Source organism: Manduca sexta, chromosome 9, assembly GCF_014839805.1.
Source record: "Manduca sexta isolate Smith_Timp_Sample1 chromosome 9, JHU_Msex_v1.0, whole genome shotgun sequence".
NCBI classification, from domain to species: domain Eukaryota; kingdom Metazoa; phylum Arthropoda; class Insecta; order Lepidoptera; family Sphingidae; genus Manduca; species Manduca sexta.
This window is the reverse complement of record NC_051123.1, coordinates 10436735-10452144: the sequence shown is the minus strand read 5'-3', so window position 1 is coordinate 10452144 and position 15410 is coordinate 10436735. Positions and strand designations below refer to the sequence as shown.

Here is a 15410-nt window from a genome sequence, read left to right as displayed (position 1 = left end):
AATCTCTTTCCAAATTTATTGATAAGTATTTAATCAATATGACACTACGATACATACAGCTCTATTATGGGTTATTAATAAAACTACAAATGAAATTATATTGTTTATTTGAAAAGCGAACCAAAATCGTCTGAAGTTATAAAATGCAGCTGGTGTCTTATTAAAGCAAGGTATACATGGTTGGACCTGTTTTAAATATCTGAATAAATAAATGCAATATTAGCCTCACACATCAAGACTAAGTAAATTACAAAATTTAATAATTTCCATAACTCGTTATAAATATTTATAAATATCACCAAACCAATTAACATACATTTCAATAAAAAATTTTATGTTTTTACTAGCCTTACTTGATAAGGTTTAAAACTGACCGATACATTTAGCTGTACTTTATTAGGCATATAACTTAAAAATAAAATACGTTAGGACTTATCTAATAGAGATAAATAAAAAGAAAACATGTCGATCATTTCAGAATTTTAATTTAAGTAAAAAACAATTTTTGACTACGCAAACAGCCTGACAATTCAGAAAATAAATTAATTTTTTTGACAATAAATTAATTTCGTAATGACATACACTGACAGTATTGTGCGGTAAGCTAGTTTTCTTTTCAACGAAATATCAACATTAAGATCATTAAAATAAGATTGGGAATTTATGTTCGTTCTCTCTACTGTCAGTGAACGACTTTAGATTTTTTCCATAATTAACTGTATTCTACCCTGAGCACGAATTTACGCGTTATAGTAACGTTAGTAAACATAATGGTTCGCGTTTAAGTATTTTTCAATGGAAATTTGAAAAGCGCCACGTGAGCATATTCGGAACTAAAATACGATGTGAACATCGCGCGTATAGACTGTCAATAGTAAATAGTGTAATCATAGACAAGAATGTGTCAAAATGGAAAACGACAGCACGTGACTTTCTTTTTGTATATCGTGTAATGAATACTAAATACTTTAGCTTATTCTTTTATGAATACTATAACGCCTCAATTCTTGTTAGTGGCTTTGTTGTTAACATATTTAATAAAAAAAAAATGGTCATACTTGATTTATTTCTAGCTTCTATAAATGAATAACTGGGCTATATGTGGAAAGTACAAAACACAATTAATTATATTAAATGAATGTAAACATAAATGACTTAAATATAAATGATGTTTGAAAACTCACTTGAAATCTATCGATTTTCGAATTAAAGTCGTACCATACTATTTTAAAATGAAAATAAGACGACCACGAATTTAAGGTCAATGCATATAAATAGTTTATTTTGTTTATTGTTCCACAGGTCCCAGGATGTTTAGGGATTCAACCAATAAGGGATTACCTTGTAATAGTCGGATGAAAAAATTTGAAACTGAAATAATTCATTTCTAAATAGCATGGCGCGATTCTAGATCAGTAAACACGATAAATCGGTGAAAAAATACAATAATTTAAAACGCCAACCTTCTTGTCACAAAGCATTTCGTGTCAAATAGACAACAATAATTTTATGGAACCCTTCAAGTATTTGTAACGCATTTGACAATACAAAAATATTTAATTTGCTCTTATAAAAATGTCTACGAAACTTTTATCCCATTCTAACTAGTTAGTAAATAAAAACGTAGCCATTTTGGTTCCTATTCTATAAGTACGAGATAGATGGCGCTACTGGCAAATAAAATGGCGTCGCACTGCCATTATAACTTTTCGATGAAAGCTTAAGATAACAAACATATTTAGATACCGTGGCCTTTCTCATTCATAAACGCTTAGAAACTATTATGCTTTCTCTTTAACCCCAGAGAAAAAATACGCGATAGTTTAAATGCGAAGAGTAATTCGATGACAATCAATACTACACCTTATTTATTACCAAACGAGATTTATATTTCTTTAGCAGGTTCATTGACCAGTTAAGCGATAGTTATACATCAAACCAAAATAACAATATACACCAAGACATAAGGTCCAAACTCAACCGTCATCAATTTACCATTTATAGACAGCCAGGCTAATGCGTTTAAGGCGTGCAACGTTCCAGGAATCTGGGATACAGACAGACCTCGCGGATGTGGTATCTGTCCAGGAGCCAGCACAGGAACCGCTCCAGCCCGAGCCCGTACCCGCCGTGCGGCACCGAGCCGAACTTGCGCTGGTCCGTGTACCAGTAGTATGGAGACGGGTCGATGCCTTCGCGCGCGTATCCTGGGGAAAAAGTGTGTGTTAGATCACGGCACGGTAAAGTTACCCCACTGCACCTGATGGTATGGTTATGGGCTCCTTTTTCCGCACTTAGCCCGTAAAAAAGTCGGGCCATTGTGCGTGGCACCTGATGGTAAGTGGAGTGGGGTCCAATAGAATGTCGACTGACGAGAGATGATTACCCCTCAGCAGTCAACACAATTATGCCTGCCGGAAACAGATATACACGAGCTGATTCCGGAACGCGACATACTTACGTGAGCCAATATGGCGGGTTTACCACTCGAGGTAATTCTCGTGCCCTTGGTCTCCACATTAAATGCGCGTGCATTTGATGGCGTCTATGCATGGGGGCTCATTTGCCGCGACTCTAGGCACACAGTTCAGTGTGCATGCCTCATGGTTGCTAAATATACATTGAGGCCCATAAGGGTTCGCGAACATTTCCCTTCCGTCTCCCTTCCAACTATCCTGAGAGGACTCCTCCTTCCTCTTCTCTTCCTTCACTCTATTCCCTCCCTTCTTCCTCCCAGGCCCTGAGATCGGATAGCCGTGGCTCGCCAGCGTACCGTTCGCTGGCACCCTCGGTGGTAACGGTAGGGCCTACCAACTCTTCACAGGGATTGCCGTGGTTGCTAAGCCGGGGGATTGCCTGTACACCGTTCCCAGGGTACTCCTGGTCAAAACCACGGCAGCTCGGTAAAAAAAAAAATATGGCGGGTTTTAACACCTTGTGTACTGTGATCGCTATCCGAGCGGATATAAAATATATCCTTCCACCAACCAACAAAAACTAAATGCTAGAATATTTGTAAACATACGCACGCACATAAATATGTGTTTGTGTATACTGTTAGAGGTCGTGTTGTGCGTTTTGTACATTGTTAAATGGCACGTCAATCGAAATTATGAATTGCGATAATAAAGACTTTTGCGAAGCTGCTTTATTATAGTATAGGCACATCACATTGGCTAATCTTTCCATTCGATTTATGTAAAGGCGAATTGATTTGGAGGCTTGTTGATAGTGTTTGGTCTCTATGATACTACTCTGCATATAACTTTTTTTACCTGACTATACGTTTGTTAGCCTGGTAAGGGTCGGCTTATAAAAATACATCGAACTTTTGGGTGAGCACTTTAGGCGCTTTTGGTTGCAAATTACAACTTATATAAACTTACACAATACAATAAGAATACATTGTATCTATACTTCAACAGTCCTATTTCGCGTGTGTGAGTGTGCGTGCATATGCGCTTGTGTGTGTGCGTGGTTGTTGGTGTAGCCTACCTTCCATGAGCTCCTCGTGGTCCCATATCCTCATGGAGCCGCCGACGATCTCTCCGACGCCGGGCATCAGCACGTCCACGGACTCGGTGAGGCGGCGGTCCTCCGGGCAGCGCGACATGTAGAACGACTTGATCTCCGCCGGGAACTTGCACAGCAGGATCGGGACACCGATGGCGTCCGTCATCTTACGCTCGGGCATCTCGGGAATGTCCTGGATGAAAAGTAATTTTGGGGTTTTAGTTGACCATCGGCTAGGGCGTCGTCAAGGGGGGCAGGGAAGGGCAACTGCCCCCCATAGATTCTAAAAAAAAATCTTAATGTAAAGCAACCAAAGTCCTAAGACTTTGACTTGACTTGCTTGATCAATCATTTCTGTATGTCGAAACTCGAATGAATCCACCAATTTCATAATATTCCGTACGCACAATTACGCTCTGTATGTTATTGTTAAACCGGAAGAGGAGTGGGGGAGGAACATGTGCTCTCGACTTTACCTACAATTAATACTTTTCTCATTCTCCATATCAACTTGCCCCCGGCCATCGGCTGGAGACGCTCTTGATCATCGGAATCTTGATTCAAATTGAACATAAGTAATAATGTAAGTGTGTTTAAAATCTGAAAATATTATATTATACTCAAATCTTTTTTTAGATTACCTCTCCAAACTCGTAGAAGGATCCGTCTTCTTTGGTGATGTTGTGTTCGCGTAAGTATTCTATAGCCTCGATGTACGTCATACGTTTAAATGGCCTCTCGGGTTTCTGCAATCAAAATCCATAAAAATAGTTATATAAACCATAGAAGTTTGTATTTTTGAACACAATTACTGCTTCAATATAAAAAAAACTATTTTTTTTATTGTATTGAATGGTGAGACAAGCTTGCCGTTCGCCTGATGGTAAGCGATACGACCGCCCATAAACATAGAAACACCATCCAACACCTTGAATTACAAAGTATTGTTTTGTATTCCACTGCGCTCGCCATCCTTGAGACATGAGATGTTAAGTCTTATTATGTCCAGTAGTTTCACTGGCTACAATGTCCTTCAAACTGGAACACAACAGCGACACACTACTGCTTGGCGGCAGAAATACGTTGCGGTGGTATCTACCCAGGCCGACTTTCACATATGAGAGACCTACCACCAGTAATTCGTTGTAATCGAAGTACAGCTTTGTCATCCATATAGGTGAATAAGAGATTTTTTTAATTCTCATACCTATTGGGTTATGGGAGCTGTCCTTTGGATAGAATACTTGTAATTGCAAAACTGGATTGGCCCCTATAGAATGGGGGCCCCTTGCGTTATAGACCTAGGCATTAATCAACCTCTGTGGGATAAAGGGGTAAGCTTATTATTTATGTATATATTTCTAACTTCTCCCTATCTTTCTATTTGATCAATGTCGTTGCGGGATAATGACAAATTAGTTTTCCCTGTGACTCGCCGAGCTTCACTGCTCGGTTTCATAAAATGCGTGCCACTGCTGATCCTGGCTTAGTTGTTGTGGGTGTGTAGGCGAGAAAGTTTCTATCAACTGGGGAATGCAATCTCGTTGAGATTTCGTAAAGCACGAGATTTCGCGAGACTGGATTCATGGTCTCACGAGATCTCGGTTAGGTCTAAAATCTCGTGAGATAGCATTTTCTACTATCGACTAACCTTGAAGTTCGGGTTGAGTTCGTAAACCAGATGTCCCTCAGGCGATGCCAGGACCCGGTCCACCACATCCACCACCAAGTCTTCAAGACGGTCGAGGAGTTCGTCGAATGTAATGAACGGACATTCCGCTTCTACGTGACTGTACCTGGTTGATACAAAGGGTTTTTTATATTAGAATCTTGTGAATTATGCGCGTGCGCACGTAAGTCGAAAACATTTGCTTTATTGTAGGGAAAAGGATTCATGAAAAATAAACAAGTTAGAACTTGTTGGCTGTGCAAAAGAGTGTGTACAGTCAGGCACGAAAGTATTTGTACAGATTCAAAATTTAACATAGATTTAACATTTTTGTATTTTTAACGACAATCGTTTTTTTTTAAATAAAGAAAAAAATTATATTGGGTTTGAATACATTCAGCTCCTTTTTTGGCTGATTGCAAACTGGAAAAAAGAACTGTATATTCATAACACAAGAAAATGCATAAACCAAAGGAATTACAGCTGTATCCCTATACATTGATGTTGCAGTACTCACTCGGCGAGATGTCTCCTGGTGCGGGACTGCTCGGCGCGGTAGGACTGCGCGATGCAGTACACGTCGCCCATCGCCGCCAGGCACGTCTCCAGGTACAGCTGCGAGCTCTGGGTCAGGTACGCTTGCTCCCTGTAGTGATAGAGAAAGAACATGAAATAATTGAATGCGAACTCATTTTCTTTCTCTCTCTCTCTCTCTGTGTAAAATTGATTTTCATGATTTTTGCTATGACTGTAGTTGGTGTAAGTGGTGAGTGTATACAATATTTAAAATGTATATACAAGAATGTAATGAAATGAGAGTGTTAAAAGCAATAAAAAATAAATAAAAAGAAATAAGGCATATGTGGGGTGACTATGAATGATAGAGTGCGGATACTACGGTGATGGATATGTGTGGAGTGACAGAGGATGTAGTTACCAAAATTGGGAAGGGTATGCTAAGGTGGTTTAGGCATTTGGAGAGCATTGATTACAGGAGACTGACAAAGAGCTTTTATAAGGTGAATGTGGATGGAAGAGCCGGTATGCGTCGACTGCACCCAACCTTCGAATGTCAGATATCTGACATTCTTAGTAAAGGTCAAGTCTAAAATACCCTGAACCGGCGGGAATGCATGAAAATATTGATGAAAGTGGAGGAAGCGAGAGGAGTATACCAGAATCGTGCAAAGTGGCAATCCATAGTCTCTGCCTACCCCTATGGGATAGAGGGACGATACTATGTATGCTGTTGAAACTGTGTAGTAGCAAAGAGTATAAACCAAACAATAACAACCAATGTGAGCTAGTACTGGCAGTATGCTTTAAATTTAGAAATTGTATACTTCTTTTTTGTCATTGTCTAGTCTTTACTGTTCTCAATAAATCCACTAATCGTTTTACAATCCTGAGTTATTTCTTTCACAATCCATCATATGCATGTAGTACAGGTGTGTGTCCACTGTCCACTGACCCGAAGTAGGAGAACTTGAAGAGCGTGCTGCCGCCCTCGCACTGCGTCTGCACGAGCGTGGGCGGCGTGACCTCGGTGTAGCGGCGCGCGCCGAAGTGCTCGCGGAACGCGCGCGTGACGCTCGCGCGCGCGCGCAGCACCTTCGACGTGTTCTCGCCGCGGATCATTATGTGCCTGCGGGCGCGCACGGACACATGTCAGCTTATGATTATCTATCTATACTATTACTAGCTTTTGCTCGCGGCTCCACCTTTCAGCTATATATAATCTATACTATTATATAAAGCTAAAGAGTTTGTTTGTTTGTTTGTTTGAACGCGCTAATCTCAGGAACTACCGGTCCAAACTGAAAAATTCTTTTTGTGTTGGATAGCCCTATGTTCGTGGAGTGCTATAGGCTATATATCATCACGCTATGACCAATAGGAGCGGAGCAGTAATGAAACATGTTGCAAAAACGGGAAAATTGATTCGTTTTGAGAGCTTCTTTTGCGTAAACGGTTAAACTAATGCAACAATAATGTATGACGGGATTGTTCCTCTTAAAAAGTTCTACAAAAATATATTATAAAACAAAGTCTGCCTGAACGTGTTAAACCCAAAAACTACCCAACGTATTAGGATAAAATTTGGTATGGAGACAGTTTGAGACCCTGGGAAGAACATAGGCTCCCGGGAAAATATATAGCGTGACTTTTATAACGGAAAACTTTAGCCCGAAAAACTTTATAACGCGGGCGGAGCCGTGGGCAAAAGCTAGTATTTAAATAAAATTGAGTAAGATTGCTTTAATTCACAATTATGAATTCGTACGCTAAACAAACTGTACAATACATTTTGACACAAAGCAAAACAACAACGCCATACGGCGGAAATCAAAAGAAACAAAAACCGTTTCCAAGGACACCTTTAGATTCACAATATATATTAAATGCCTTTATAAAGACGTTATACAAACCTTCAAATTTATCTTTACTCAACAACACAGTTATGCCAAAGTACACCAACCCACTAACTATTACTACTAACAAATAACTTATTCATATATAAGGTGTGCGATAGCATTTAAATAAATTACAAAATTTTAGATTTAGTGCGAAATTAAAGAAAAATTAGATTACACACCGCGTTATTCTTTCAAGTTGTTTTACCTGTTGTCGAGCTGGACGTCTGGCAGCGCCTCCTCGTTGAGGATGGCGTCGGCGCCGCCGGGCGGGGCGAGGCCGATCAGCTCCCAGTAGTCCACCGCCAGCTCATGCCCGCCTGGTGCCTGCGACCAATATACACGGGATCATAATTATTTCTGGTTCGTTATTCTTAATTCTTTAATAGCAAATTTGTTATACTTTCCACAAAGTATGTCTATTATAATATTATTTTTAAGGGATATAGATATCTAGATATGTTGTCAAGGTCAAGAATGTCAGAATTATTAAGTAAAAAAAAACCTTTTTGTTTTTATTTTGGGTCGCTTTTTAACGTCTCAGGTCAGTAGAAATCGTTGGTGTACTCAACTAATTTTATTATCTTGCCTGCGAAGATAAAAAAAATCAGTTGAGTACACCAATTAACAGACATAAAAAAAACAAATTCAATTCTAAAAAAAATATTTCCAACCACTTATATGCGTCAAAAATTAAAACTATCTAAAAAAACACAAGAACAATAAAGAAGACCATCTCACCGTCTTTCCTTCCGGCACCTGTTCCAACTTCCCCTTAAACGACACAGAGGACTCAGTAGACAAGACGAGAGCATGATACGTCTGGCACAGGGCACCGTGCAGGACGCACTGCAGGAACCCAGTGCCGTCGCGCAACGTGACGAACATGAGCGCTTTACCCTGCCGCCTGAGGCGGTGCACCCAACCGCGGACGCAGACGCGCTGGCCGCGGTAGTCGCCAGCTGAAAGAAGATTTGATAATATATTTCGGCTTCACTTTACTTAGCAGTGGCTTTATTGCACTTGTGTACTATTGATATGCTGAATTATGACACTATGACAAATAAATAAATATATACAATATATAATAATTGAAATATAGTCAATATCATTTTGACAGCTGGTGTTGCTAAGGAAGTTTCTTGTGCCACTTTTTCACAGCGATAACACATTTCGAAGCTATGGCAGATTCATGATGAATCAAGAACTTGTGAATGACTGTTTGAATAAAGAAAATTTTGAGTTAAATACTATGCCAAGCAGTTGGATAAGGAAAATTTCCTAGGCCAATAGTTTATATCAAATGCTCTGTATAATTATTGCCTATGGCTTTCGCCGGGAAAACCGGCTTAACGGCGATTCTCGCAGTTCATAACGAAAATGTTCGAATAAAAGGGGATATTATTTGTAAAATTTTGAAAAATTCCTTGTCAAGGCGATTGCATTACGCGTTTGATGGTATGCTTTAAGCATAATCTACATAACTATTTAATACATACAAACATCCTTTCATTCATACGGGATTTCTCGGAACGATGACTCATAACCTGATGCAACATGTACAATTTATTTAATCAAAATCAACCTTTGAACAAAATATATTTAATACACAGATACATCATATCACAGATTTAATTATAATTTCGTATACAATGACGTCATCAATCATGTGTTCCATAAATATCTACGCTTTTTTTTTATTTCTTTGTATGACGAGACGAGGTTGCCGTTCGCCTGATGGTAAGCGGTACGACCGCCCATAAACAGTAGAAACACCATCCAACACCATTAATTACAAAGTATTGTTTGGTATTTCACTGCGCTCGCCATCCCAAGACATGAGATGTTAAGTTTTATTATGTCTACACTGGCTACAATGTCCTTCAAACCGGAATACAACAGTGACTATACATTGCTGGTTGGCGGTGGTGCCTACCCAGGCGGATTCTCACATATGAGAGACCTACCACCAGTAAATGATCGCATATAACGAACGAAATGCATTCACATGCAATATATTCAGTTTGTAGAACAGAAAACATGTTTCAGGACTTCCCCGTCTTAATATTATAACCAGAATATACTTGTTAGTAGTATGTATAAGGTAACCGTCTGCCTTCCCCCGATATCGATAAACTCGTTTTGCTCGTAAAAAAAAAAACAAAGATATTTGCACGCACACACAAAACCAATCATTGCATTGCGTACTAACGGAGATAAACAACATTGTAATAATTTGCTAGCAAATACTAATGAGTATATAAACAAGTAATGTAACAATTTGTAACGAATAGTTTTTTGACCACGCTTGCAAATTAGTTATTTTTATTGGTTCATTCTCGGAATCGGATTGAAGATTGAGATTGGGTTCGTTTATTGAAAACGGCGATAACACACATTATTACCACTTATAAAAAAAAATATTTCAATAATCTTTCATTTGATTTTAATGCCAGGTGCTAAAAATATGCACTTAATTAAATTAGAGTATAATGCAATTAACCTACATATTTTTTTTTATTATTTATTTATACATATATTATAACACCATAACAGTTGATACTAATGCGATGTTATACAGATTTAATCTTAACAATTTATTTCAATACATCTATGAGCCATTTCAGCGAATTCTGACAGGTTACATATAAATATATCCAAGTTCTGGGATATAGTATTAATTATTATCGTCTATACCTCTGTAGAAGCGGCGATAGCCTAGTTGGGTGTGGAACGGACTGCCAAGACGAATGTCCGCAGGTTCAAATCCCAAGGGCACACATCTCTGACTTTTCTTAAATCATGTGTGTATTCTTACCCCCTTATTCATAAACGTTTTTTATCTAAGGACGAAGTAAAGCTGTGATAACAAGCTTGTTTCTTAGTGCCCAACGGCACTGAGAAACAGACATAGGGCCGTTGTGATTGGCCATTATTGTTGCATCTCAATATTAGCCAATCACAACGGCCCTATGTCTACGCACTGAGAAGACTGCCATGCCGTCAGCACTGAGAAACAGACTTGTTATCACAGCTTTACTCGGTCGTTAGATAAAAAACGTCTATGAATAAGGGGGTTAGTGAATTCATCGTTCGCTTTAAAGGTGAAGGAAAACATCGTGAGGAAACCTGCACATCTGAGAAGTTCTCTATAGGAATTTCGAAGGTGTGTGAAGTCTAGCAATCCGCACTAGGCCAGCGTGGTGGACTAGGGCCTAATCCCTCTTAGTAGTAGAGAAGGCCCGTGCTTAGCAGTGGGCAAGTATATAATACAGGGCTGATATTATTATTATTATACCTCTGTAGTCTGTACAGACTGCCTCGCTGGCGTAGTCGTACTGCATGCGCGGTACGGCAGCGCTCTGAGGTCTTGGGTTCGAATCCCGGCCCGGGCAAAGTGATATTTGGCTTTTTCTGCACAGTATCAGCCCGGAGTCTGGAATTTATGCCCGATATGGCGACAGGCTCGCCCCCTATCACTTCATGGGGCGGAACAAACTTGGCGAAAAGTGGGTGCCCTGGATGCGCCTCTGCATACCCCTTCGGGAATAAACTCGTGATGTGTGTGTGTATACCTCTGTACATTAGGTATGTAACAGAATGCTTCCAATAAGTTAGTATTTGTGAAGGTTTTCCTTATAAATCTACAATAAATATTGTTATCACTTTCCAACAACTCTTACAGATAGCTAATAATATCATACTAAGGACCATACATTTTTGACACAGTAAATTATATTGTTCGACCTCAGGTTCGCATTAATTCCATTGTAGGAATCAGAGTTGCTTAAATCACTCAGAGGTGATATAAATTTGGAAATTCTTTCACTAATAGGAAGGAAAAGTTGGTAATAATATGTCAAACTCACTAAGTTGGTCATCGGTACAAAGGTTTGAACCCTGACGCAGAAACTTTGCAATAGTGCGATTTTATTTTACATTATTTTTGAAGTCTCTAAATATTTTTTTTACTAAAAGAAAAAGGTTTAAAGTGTTAATAAAAAAATAAAATAAATAAAAAATAAAATGTTAATATAGTAAACTGTCCATGAGACTCCTCAAATTAATTAATGAATCATAATATCGACGGTTGAAAGGCTAATTGACTTAAAGTGTTGAGTTTTTAATTTTGATTATATTCATTAGTTCAACGGGTGATCTTGTAAGTTTTGTAACGATTGGGCCGTCAGAAATAATCTATATATATAAAAATGAATCCCTATTTCCCTTAGTCACGCCATCACGCGTGAACGGCTGGACCGATTTCACTATTTTTTTTTGTGTTTGTTATTGTCAGGAAAAGGATCTTATGAAAGAAAAACTTAAGGAAGTTGAGCGGAACGTTAGGAAATTTAAGAAAAGTTAATTTCAGCGATTGACAGAATGCGCGCTGCAAATTAGTAGTCAAGACGGGACAATGTCTGTCGGGTCAAGTAGTCTGGCTATAATAATTGTTGCTACCCATGCGAAACCGGAACGAGACGCTAGTATACCTATGAGTGTATGTTTAAATATGTACAACAGGATGGTTATTTTTAAAAGGCCTTGCAAACGATGTGATGAACTTTTCAAGGTAAGAGAAAGGTAAGGAATGAACTTTAAGTTGTATACTGAAGGTTGTAAGGTTTATTGAATTCTTCAGTTTTTAATAAAGGATTCCAATTTTAATCTCCAATCCAATTCGGTCATTTGTATGTCAAAAAATTGTTCTGATTGGGCCATATTCGGCATGGACTGAAACAAGCGTTTGGGATCGTTAACTGAAAACAGCGAATAAGCGACATTTTGGCTGTTTTCAAATGCTATATATACCCGTACTTGGAATCGGTTCTATTTATCCGCGTCTTTTGAATGTGGTAAAATTTAAAAAAAAGAACTATGCTTATCAGGTTATTAGAACAAACGATGCTAATTGTTGCCTTTGAATCAATTGCAAAAATAGGTTAATAATTAAGAATAGATACACCCATCAAACTAAGATTAATATGAAAAGTTAAGGAATTACTTATTATTGATTTGGAATTAATCCAGTTTTGATATTGATTGGAAATATTTGGATACCAGCAATTAGCAGAACACTAAGTCAAATTTGTGCAATTTCCGTTTGTAATAGCAAAATGATTATTTATTTAACTATTATAAGCTCATGAAACATATTTGTATTTGTAAAAGAAATTTTGAATCGCATTCTAGCTCTAGTATGGAAAAGTTAACACATTTTTCCCCTTGTCTCCATTATAAAGGACATTGTCCAATAAGTCTTATATAAATTGCTGGGAACAAATAATTGAAATCAGCCTTAAGTCAAATAGTCTTTTAACCATCAATATTATTTCCTGCATTGGGAAATTCCTCAATATGAAATAGAACAATCATTGGGTATTCCCAGTATGGAAAATAGTATTATGCAACTGCGAGACTATTCCTTAACATTTATATTACATGGTTGTCTGCACATTCCAATGTATATGACCTTTTAAAAATAGTGCTGGATATGCTTAATATTTTTTAAATAGAGTATTTCACAAAATAAATGTATGTAAGGAAATAGTTTTTTTACGAAATATTACGATTTTTCTGGCTAATGTTTTTTTTTGTTTGTCCAAATACTTTGATTCTATATATTATTTGATAGAATGAGTGTATTAAGCCAAACGAAAAAAATAAAGGCAAGACAGATGTTTTTTAAATTTTTTTTAAATACTATTTTGTTACATATATTTATTTTGAATATATATTTATGTATTAATAAATATATACGTAACCATAAACATAAATAAACAAATACACCAATAAACTAATGAGGAGACATGCACTTCAGCTAACAATCATTGTCGAACTTCAATATCAAAGCTAGTTGTGGGTGGGATGACTGCTTTCAAGTGATGTATAGAAAATAAGTACTGTTTAAAACAACCAGATATAGCATCTTCAAAAAGTAGTCCCTTCAACATCATTATAACTGATTATAAATGTATACAAGGTCATTTTACTAAATGAAATCACATACTTATCTACTTCTAAATAACACTTTACAATAAATTACCTGAGTTGTAGGTGTATAATAAAAAAGTGTCAGTTTCAATCAAAATAAATATTAACAAAAAGCAATTTTAATTTTACGCGCCCCAAAGCCAATACTACTTCTGAAAGACAATTTGTGGCAGTGGCAACATCATACTTTCAGTCAGAAATACACCCACGGATACGTTATATTCGCATTAAATTACAAATGATGAAGAAATCAGAAAAATAAAATCACAATTTTCCATGTAAATATTAGTTATTAATAGATGATTTTCGGAACAGTGTCAGCAAAGGTGGAGACAAGTATGTGGTTTCATTAAGTAACGCAATGTCAAAATTACCCTGTATAACTATATTCATTAAATATAAGAAAAAACTCACTCTCTGATATCTTCACAATCTTCGCCTGCGGCAAGCTCTTGTCCTCTTCAATAACCACCTTCTTAGCTTCTTCCAGGTTCTGCAATCTCTTTTCATTGTTCTCATCCTCTGCCTTAGCTTTATCCGCAGCCTTATAATTCTCTCTCACCCAAATCTTTTGAATCTTCTTCAATTGGGATTTAGCGGCCACTTCGTAATCTTTCCCATCTTCTTTAGCGTCGGTATAGATGGTGGGGAATGGTTCTTTGCCAGCATGATGCATGGCTTTCAGAATGGTTTTAAATGGCTTCTCTTTGGTGCCATCTCCTGTTTCATCACTTCCATTTTTATCAGATGTGTATATTTCACCTATGAAAATTTTGAATATTTTTATTTGTGAAAGGCATTATTTGTATATTTTAACATTATTTTAGTAGGCACAATATTTTTTAAATATGCTTTTAAAACTGTATTTACGTTAGAGCTGTGTTTAGATTATATTTACTGGACAAATAAAAATATCTGTATGATTTAATTTATTATTATATAATCTAACAAAAATTAAGGTTTAAATAATGAAGTCAATTATTAGCGATTTACATTTTTTTATAACCCCCCATCAGAAAAAGATGGGTGTTCTAAGTTTAAGGTGTGCATCTGTTTGTCTATTTTTGAACATTGTGGCTCTTAAACAAATGGACCAATCTAGATGTGTTTTTGTTTTAAAGCTGATAAGATCAAGATGATCCTTCGCTATGATTTAGGAAGGGGTATTTAGTTATTTGTAGAACATCAGCTTTTTCCTATTTTTTCATTCAATATTCAGTAGTTTATTGAATATATTTGTTTATTTGTATTCTTAATTTATGAATTCGGTTAGCGATGGCGAAAATTTTTCAAAAATATCAATATAGATAATAGAACTTATTTATTACTGTTAATTATTCTAATAAAGAACGAATAAATTATTTTAAGGAAATAATCTGCATACGTGTTATTTTAGGTTAGAAAAATATAAAAGTAGCTTGAACTTACCCAGCGTGAGGTTCTCGATGTCCGGCATTATTATTTTTTAAATTATGATTGGAATTAAATACTAAAACCTTAAAAAATCCTGTCAAATCCCACAACTGAACTCAATACAAGATTTACCCGCAATGCATAAACCAGAGCATAAACTTGAATTAAGAGCGCAAAGAAAATATATATGAAGAAGATATCAAGTAGGTATATTCAGCCGGAAATTTACATAAGATAAAGGCAACTTATGAGGTTTGAAGAATGTAAGAAAGAGATAACTTATTTTACATGCTGAAAGTGTAATAGTTTCCAACATTGAACTTTCCTCGTGTGTGATCAGCTGTCAAAGTGGAATCGTGGCTGTCGTCTGTCAGTTTAGAAAAAGTGATGTGGCCTATTGGGGGATA

The 15410-nt window shown here is 37.0% G+C and overlaps 1 protein-coding gene across 1 annotated transcript; it reads right to left on the bottom strand.

The window, feature by feature from the left end:
- Positions 1-90: 90 nt before the first annotated feature.
- Positions 91-15332, bottom strand: LOC115453901 (asparagine--tRNA ligase, cytoplasmic). The gene is made up of 10 exons (XM_037436967.1): positions 15019-15332; positions 14005-14352; positions 8338-8558; positions 7805-7923; positions 6654-6827; positions 5700-5828; positions 5165-5309; positions 4155-4259; positions 3496-3706; positions 91-2207 (listed from the first exon to the last, which is right to left on the bottom strand). Exons 1-10 carry the CDS (start codon positions 15044-15046, stop codon positions 2023-2025), a joined length of 1665 nt encoding a protein of 554 aa, XP_037292864.1. The 5' UTR covers positions 15047-15332; the 3' UTR covers positions 91-2022.
- Positions 15333-15410: the final 78 nt, after the last annotated feature.